Source organism: Perna viridis, chromosome 4 (assembly GCF_037379345.1).
Source record: "Perna viridis isolate PV_CMFRI_1.1 ecotype Kerala chromosome 4, ASM3737934v1, whole genome shotgun sequence".
Classification (NCBI taxonomy): Eukaryota; Metazoa; Mollusca; class Bivalvia; order Mytilida; family Mytilidae; genus Perna; species Perna viridis.
The window spans coordinates 42,691,257-42,700,397 of record NC_142448.1 but is presented as its reverse complement, the minus strand read 5'-3'; the positions used below and the strand labels follow the sequence as shown (position 1 = coordinate 42,700,397).

Sequence of the window (9,141 nt, the reverse complement as noted above, 5' to 3'; positions counted from 1 at the left end):
TGATGACTTCAATCTTGTAGCAACATAACCCTGTTCCAGAACCTATTTGTTAGAGTTCTAGCGCGATACACAAAGTTCTGTGTAGTTTCGGCAAGCTCTGGCATAACGTATGAGTTGTGATATGAACACTCCATACGCAGGTGCTGATGGGATGTTGCCACAAATGAAAGGAAAGTTGACAATTTTGAATGAAAAGTCATCACGTTTGTCGTGAAGTTTGGTCAATAGTTTTCCTTTACCATCGATTTCTAAGCGTAGGTCAAGATATGAGGCTGACTTCAAAGTAAAGTGTCTGTAGTATCCTTTATCTCAAGTTCTTTGGGGTAGATGCGATGCAATGACCCCGAAATTAGGATTGTTTAAAGATAATACGTCATCTGTATAGTCAAAACGTGGTACCCGAATGTTTACGAAACAGACGTATTCAATAACGACTATATATACTCTTCAATACAGAATATATTCTATTACACAAAGAGTGTGTTCGCTATTTCAAAGCTTTAACAACTTGGTACAAATCCTGCCTCTAAATAAAATTTGTATAGTACACCATATACGGGACTGTAATGAGTAGTGCGTTTGCCTTGTGACATGTTTATCATCCTGGATAATAAAACCTGCAAGCATGAGGAGTTACACAGGGTAGGTAATGAAGTAATTTAATGATTTAACCCACCTTTCATCTTAAAAAAGTAAGGGTAGCAAAAAATACCGAAAACTAATCCAATCCATAATCAAGACAAGTCCAAAATAAATCTGACAAAATAGATATTACACCACCAGAGTACCTAGTAACGCTATGGTCCTGACTTGGTACATGCATTTCAAACAAAATATTGAGTTAAATCTAGGTTTTACACCGCCAAATTTTCCTCCAATCATTACTTATTGTTTAAGAAAAACTGAGTAGTTTTCAACCACGATCTGATGTCTAAAAATAATTTGGCAAGATACCTTTTGATATGCATTTCCTCATACCTCTCATTCGGAAGTGTGTTACGCAGATATTTATGGCGTGCATAAGGAAATCAGAGTTGTAGATACTTGCTGTTGCGTATCGAATCAAACTTGGAATACAAAATGCAGGAGATGAAGGAATAATGCTGCACATGTAATAAAATTTTTAATTTTAAAACCAAAGTCGTCTCTTTTATCATTGATGAGAGCTGATATCTATTTCGACTTTATGTTTTTTGTTGTGTTTGTCAGTTTTCCATGTCTGGGCTTTGTCCCTGGATTACATTTTTTTATTTTCGCTAGAACCTTGGTTCTCTTGATTAATCCTTCGAAATGAAGGTAAAAAAAGATGCTGAACAAGCTGTTTCTTTATCTTCTTTATCTCGACCTCTGGTGGATAGCTTGAGGGTAACCATTTACAAAAAAGAAGGCTTCTTAATGGACAATGGATCATCAATATATATGGATATGAAAGGTAAGGATTAAGCATCTTTTATATTTTTATTCTTTATGAGTTTCTGAGAAATTCAGTCTTGTATGAATATAAAAACAAGAGGTGCACAGTAAATGCTCAAATGGAATGCCTACTTGTTGCTGAAAAAAAGCTTCAAATGTGACAAATATGTATAAAAAAGTCAGAACCATTGCGGATATTTCAAACTGTCCGTTTTGCTATAACGACTTCACTTTTGACTACTTCCATAGATTTCATTAATTCGGTAATTAAGTTGTTGCCTTACATGTAGTGTGTGAAAGAACATACAATTTATCTTAACCAGTATTGATATTCACTGACATGAACTATTTACGGGTCAATCCTTTAATTATTAAAACAAATGCCAAAATCAGATTGATAAATTGTCTCACTACTAGCTTTAGCTGGTAAATACCATTAGGGACATATGGTCCACTAGCTAGCTGCGTCTTTCGAAATATGTACTAATGAAGCTTCAATGAAGAGTACTCTTTAAATCTATAAGGATCTTGAGTCTAACTGTTTATTCATTTATTTTTACAATAAAATTAGATGAATGTAATACTGTAACCGAGACCACAGTTCAAGATATACATATATTATATCTTATTTGGTACTTAACATAATTTTTAAGTCAGACACAATTGCTTATAATTGCCCGTACGAACATATGTGCTTTATTTACAGCTTTTATTCAGCTATTTTTATCTTTACAATGCAAATGCACTTAAACTTTTAAACAAGAAATCAATTAAAAGATACATTCTCAGCTATTTTTTTTTTATATACAACTGGTTTCTTTTTCATATCTACCATTTTTTAAAGTACATGATACCAACAATCAGGTTTGTTCTTTTACCATATATATTTCAGGGCTAACATCGAGGAGTATTCCGCTTATAACAGATTGAAGACGATGAATTTTCGTAAAACATTCAAGGCTTATTTCAATCTGTTGTTATTCTGTTCTATAATTTTTTTATAACCTTTCTCTTACATTGACTAAATTTTTATTATATTTAGTTCGTTCCGTTAATTTTCACTTAATTATTGTTCATATCTTCTGTACTAATTTTGACTACTAATTTCCCGACTTTGACCTATGGCAATTTCATGCTGCCCGTTGGTGTTGAAATTTACTGGCAATGATTAACAGTCATTGAAGCAGGATGGTTAGCGCGCTATAAATCCTTGTGTAACCCATCATTCCGACCGGAAATGCCTATATCAGACCAAGATCATTGTGGTGCTTTCTAAATCTCCGGTTTTACCCTGATGCTGTCATTTGTTTGAAGGATCTTCATTTTGGATATTCATTTTGCCTTTTTGCCAAGATTTTATTAGCTTGGTAATTTTGTAGATTTCCTTTATAAAAAAAAATAAAAGGTTCTTAAGAGTTATGATCAAATTATTCTAGTATTTTTTACATAAAAAATTTTTACAGGGGGTAATTACATGTAAAAGAGAGCATTTTACCAATTCGACATCATCTTCAGAAAATGAAATGTTATACTTGTTATTTCTGTAATCGAACTTAATATAAGATTGATTTACATGAATATTTATACTTCATGGTATATTAGTTACAAGTTACTTAGAGCAGTAATTGTTGCTCTACCACTTTCGAATTATAACATTGCATCTAAAACGAGTATAACTACTAAATATCTGTAAACCGTGTATATTGTGAATAGTAAAAAATGATAGCATTCCAAGAAAGGAGGCAGTCATACTACAAATCGGTTAGATAAAAGTAGGCGTAGATATAGTTGCGTAATAAAAGATGTGACATCACAATGTTTGATACGTTGCAGACGTTTCAAACAAGCATTATTTACTATTAAACATATGATAAAGGGTAATTATCTTGTGATTGTTATTGTTCAATCTCTATATCATAAAGTAACTCATCTAACAGGTCATCGTCACCAGAATGTTCGTCTCCATCATTCCTAACATCGTCTTCTTCATTCAATGGATTGTGACTTTGTAATTTTTTAGGATGATGATGATGATGATGGTATAATCTTGACCGACAATAATTATCGACGACGTATTGGAGTTCACGAAATTTTGCTTCGTCATGCAATAGTTTGTTTTTGCTTGCAAACATATGCCATAGCTTCGGTATGAGACAAATGAAAAGGGCCGTTACTGCTTGTGTCAGTGCCGGCATCCGTGTAACATTATTAAACGCAAGTAAATTTGAAATGCACATATACAAAATTATCACTATCAAACAAATTCGTAAAAACGAGAAAAGAAGTTCGATTCGTAAAGGTCTGTAAAATTTTACAGTATAACGGAAAACGTCCTTTGACACATACACAAAATGTCCTTCTTTTCTAGTTAGTTTTATCAAAGATGTAGAAGGACCGAGCATTCGTCCTTGGCAGGTCCTTTTAAGATCATCAAACAATCTTGAATATACATATCCAATATTTTGTATGCTTTCAGATATGTAGATGATTACAGTAATTGTGAATACAACGTATCCATAAGTTACATTTGGGTACGCTATCAGACCGGTAAAAGTATATGTACATACCCGACAAATAAAAACAAAACTGCCTATTATGATCAAGGATAAAATATATAAATCATATAACAGAATTATTGTAACAAATAGTACTGGAGCAAACAGGAAGGCTCGTTGTATACTCTTGGTAGAAGGAAACGTAATCTGAAGTGTCTGGCGATACGCACGTATGAGAAAAATGACCAACCCAAGCATTGGAATACCGTTAATGATTATCGCAAACAGCCATTCGGTAATACAAATAAAAATATAAATGGGTGCAATGAAGAGGAGAAAACACACTTTCAAGAACATATTTTGTCCTACCACTACCATCATGTAGCCCTGGAAACGCCGTTTTTGTAGAATTAAACCAAATCTCCAAAATGCTGGGTTTATAACCATGTAAATGTTGGCTTTCAAAACCGTATACAATTTCGTGTATCCTTTCATTTGTTGAATATTAAGTATAGCACCAAATTTTCCCCTTGTTGTTATATCGATGGTAAGAAGTGAAGTGAATAAGCCTTTATCGTCCTTTAGACCTCTTTCTATAAATACACTGATATCCCTTGGAATGCATAATAAAATTGAGAAAGTTGTTATATATAATATAAGTGCAATGTAAGGCCCACCAAAACATTCAAGAAAGGTGTGACGGCTTAGAATGTAGCCGGCGGCCATACTTTTCCAGTCAAACAAAGAAAATGCATTTACACTGCTGACCAAAAAATCATACAAAAATGATCTATATAAACAAATCTCAAGTGCAAGAACTGAAAAGGAAATTAAAACACCACAACTTTTACAGAAATAGACCATTGGTACATCCGCCATAAACACTTTGTTGAAGATGTTTTGTAGCATTTTACGAACTGAAATCGGGCTCGAGGCCAACCATTCGCCAGCATCATCAAAGCAATCTTGCGATATATCATTGGATGCGAAAACTTTAAGAACAAACATTGGTAAAAACAAGAATAACAAAAACCCCATGTAAAATGGAAAGTTCCACCACAGATCGCCATCAATTAATAAGGTCTTACTACTACAAGTGATGATGTCAGTTTTTTGTCTCGTGTCAATAGTGCTTGTACAGCACCGGTATCCGAGACTTTGTAGGTTTGAGATGAAATACTTGTAAAAATTGTACATGTGTTTGATTCTAAAGCGACTTAGGTAACACAAAAACATATGTCGAATATAGTTATTATGAGTAGAATTTAGCGTGTCCTTTAAGGCTTTGAAAAAGGCAATAGCTATTCGTCCCGTGGTATTTCGTTCCCCAATTATAGTCCGACAGGGACCTAAAACATCAATTCGTAAATCCATTGTCAAGGAGTATGTGTCTAAAAGACCAATAGAATAAACGGAATATTCCTTCATCAAATGAAGATATGGCTCTCCTCCTTTTTTGCCGGCATACGTCCAAACCCATTCTAATGGTAATATTGTACATTCAGTGTAATTTACATCATAGCTGAAATGCATGTTAATTTTGAGAAGACTAATTTGAAAGTCTTGTGAATGCAACTTCCAAACAATGGCATCCATATCTTTTTCACTGACATTAAGTTTACATTCATCTGTTTTATCATTCTGCAATGGGTTAAAACTTTCGTAGTTATCACATCTTGTAAATGTTTCTTCCTCCCTTCGGACTGCATTCATCTCCTCGCTTGTTGAGGAAGAGAGCACAAAAGTAATACCGAGTATGAAAAGGTATACAAACGAAAACATTATGGTCGATGTTTTACATCCATTGTTAAGTGATTTGAAATGACTGAGTTCGTATATCAAGTGCCATTAAATTTAATTCTTCCGCTCACATGATAAAATTGGATTTTCCGATGTAGAAAGCTTGAAAAACTTCCTTTTCTTACATGTAAGTAGGCAAATCGACAACTTCCCTTTTTTTAATCTTTTTTTTTAATAATTTGCATGCTAAATCTTGTTATGAGTACCACTGTATGATTATTTCTGTCAAATTAAGTCTTACAGTAATAGGAAAGAAGTTATTAAAAGTACTTAAAAAGGGAACAAGTTATTATTCAAGGCCGTTATACCAAATATTGAACTTAAAATATAATTCACACTGAACTTTGATTTCTGCCAAAATAAAAAAGAAAAATTGTTATAAAGGTTTTCTGTTAATGAGAATCAACATTTTTACTTGCCTGTCAGCAAACAAAAAAATACCGAAACTTCAGCAGTGGGATGATTTAAATATATTAGAATTTTCGATACATTTTTTTAGTTGTTGCATATAATGTACAATAGCAAAAAAATATCGGAACAATGCTATCAAAGCTACATTAACAACACAACGGTGTTTTATCAGAATATTTTCATTTTCATTAAAAACCTTCTTTCGATATCAAATATTTATTCACAAAGGCTAAATGTTTCATGCTTTGAGTTTTACGCTTTAGATTTGTTTTTGACAAGTTATTTTGAGAGTAATTTTTGCTCTATTACTTTCGAATTATAACATTGCATCTAAAATGAGTGAAACTACTAATTTTTTCTAAACCCTGTATATTGTGATTAGTAAAACGTGGTAGGATTCCAAGAAATGAATCAGTCATACTACAAGGCGGTTAGATAAAAGTAAGCAAAGATACAGTTGCGAAATAAAAGATGTGACATCACAATGTTTGATACGTAACAGACGATTTACACTTTATCAGATACTCAAAACTGCATTATTTACTATTAAACATACAATAAAGAGTAGTTATCTTGTGATTGTTATTATTCAATGTATATATCATAGAGAAGCTCATCTAACAGGTCATACTCACCAGAATGTTCGTCACTATCATTTCAAACATCGTCGTCTTCATTACATGGATTTTCACTTTGTATTTTTCTATTATAATGATGATGATATGATAGTATAACCTTGACCGACAAAAATGTTTGACGACGTATTGGAGTTCAGGTATTTTGTTTCGTAATGCAGTTGTTTGTTTTTGCTTGCAAACATATGCCATAGCTTTGGTATGAGAGAGTAATCAAGAGAACCAAAGTTATAGCGGTAATTAAAAGAATGTAAACCAGGGACAAAGACCAGACATGGAAAACAGACATTCACAACAAAGAACGTAAAGTAACTAAAATCATACATACAAAGTAACAAAAGTAAATGAGCAACTCGTACTCCACTAAAAACTGGGAGCATGGACCAGGTGCACCGGTAGGGTAAGCGTCCCGAGTTGCTCATAAAAAGTCAAGTCCGGGGTAGACAAACGAGGAAAGGAAAACTATGACCTGTTGAATAAATCAGTTTTCATGGTGCAAATGCATACACCATAATGATCCACGAGTTCATGATGACGACTATCAAACTTCTGTAGTGATGAATTTAATCTTATTACAAGATAACCCTGTTTCCTAATTGCAAGAAGTTCTTGAAGACAAAAAGTCTACGTAGTAACGGCAAGCTCTGGCATAACGTATGAGTTGTGAAATGAAAACTCCATACGCAGATGCGAAAGGAAAATCGACAATTCTGAACGAAAAGGCATCACGTTTGTCGTAAAGCTTAGTCAATTTTTCTTTACCATCGATCTCTAAGTGTAGATCAAGATATGAGACTGACTTCACAGTGTCTGTAGTATAAACAATAAATTATTCAATGTATTCATATATAAGTGAAATGATGAAATAGTCCCTTTTCCAAAAACATTATTTTCTCGTGACATATTAATCAATTTAGTCAAGAACAATTGCGTGTATTAAAAATACTTTGAACCCTCTGATGCAAGGAAACGACGCGGAAGTGTACACAGGAAAAATTACGCCATACGTTTTCATATGTATTTTAAAAAGTAATCAAGGGAACCATGATCAAAAGAATGTAATCAAGGGAAAAACAACACCACATGGAAAACAAACACAACAAAGAACTTAATATATCTAAAATGATATGTATAAAGCAACAAAAGTGAATTGCCAAAAGCTGGTAGCAAGGACAGGTGCACCGACAGGGTAAGCGTCCTCCAATTTTCTAGAAACATCGTCCAAGCTGCACATGAAAGTCAAGTCTTGGATAGATGAAAGAGAAAAGATAAACTATGACACATTGAACAAATCGGTTCTCACGATGCAGATGGATACACCGTAACGATTTAAACATTTGGAAAAATTGGATCAATATATATGAATTTATGTTTTCGTGCTTATAAAATCACATGGGAAGAATTTCTTTTCTAAATTATATGAACACCATACCTTTTTCATACATTAAGACCTATGGAAGACATATAATTATCATTTGATTTTTTTCATGAATAATTGTTAAGTCCTATACATATAGAAAAGTTGCAACATATGTTTTTCTTATGTTTTTCATGATAATCCTAAACATATAAAATATATGTGAAACTTATGTTTTTCGGTGTTTTTTTTTAAACATATGAAAAACATATGTTGCAACTTTTCCTTTGTATAAGAGATTCACTACCAACAGTCTTTCTGATTCCTTCTATATGAACATTATTATGTAGAGCGATACATTTTTGTGACATGACCCTAATAGTCGTTTTTCATATTTATGGAAAGCAAGCCATTTTAACAGGTTTTTTAAGGAACGTAACCCACCGACACACGACAAACTGGTTTACACTAAATGGTTTAAAATACGATATTAAAGAGTACCCAAGTATTTACCGCAGCTATAAGTCAAACAATTCAACTTGAAGTCTGCTGCTGTCTATTGCTCCAATCCAAAAAAAAGTACTCTGTCAAGTTGGAGAATGCTTCCCATTCCTCACATCTTAAAAAAATGTAGTCAAAGTTGGGAATATGAAGTAAAGGTCTATTTCATTATCGGGAGTAAGCATTAATATAAAGTCCCAAGACTCAAAAAAGTAAAATTGGACATTTGAAAATGTCAGAGGACACCTTGCATCTGAATGAAAATTAGTCAAAAAGTTTGTGTTTTAATTTCTTTTGCGAAGTGTAAACGACGATAGGACAAATGGACGAACACCATATCACCCCAAGTAGAAAGACAGGCGTATACGAAAATGGCGATAATACTGCAGACACAAATTCTAAAAAAGAACGATAGAAAAAAATGAAAAGATTCTTGAGAGCAAAAACCGACTTACATTTCATAACGTTTACTTCATAGAGAGCATGCATATGAGTTTTAATTCATGGCAACTTGCAATAAAAAGATCAA

At 33.1% G+C, this 9,141-nt stretch overlaps 1 protein-coding gene across 1 annotated transcript; it reads right to left on the bottom strand.

Annotated features, from left to right (window-relative positions):
- Window positions 1-1,439: 1,439 nt before the first annotated feature.
- Window positions 1,440-5,777, bottom strand: LOC148620161 (uncharacterized). The gene is made up of 2 exons (XM_088580787.1): window positions 3,349-5,777; window positions 1,440-2,797 (listed from the first exon to the last, which is right to left on the bottom strand). The coding sequence occupies exons 1-2, from the start codon at window positions 5,688-5,690 to the stop codon at window positions 2,773-2,775; spliced, it is 2,367 nt and encodes a 788-aa protein (XP_088436913.1). The 5' UTR covers window positions 5,691-5,777; the 3' UTR covers window positions 1,440-2,772.
- Window positions 5,778-9,141: the final 3,364 nt, after the last annotated feature.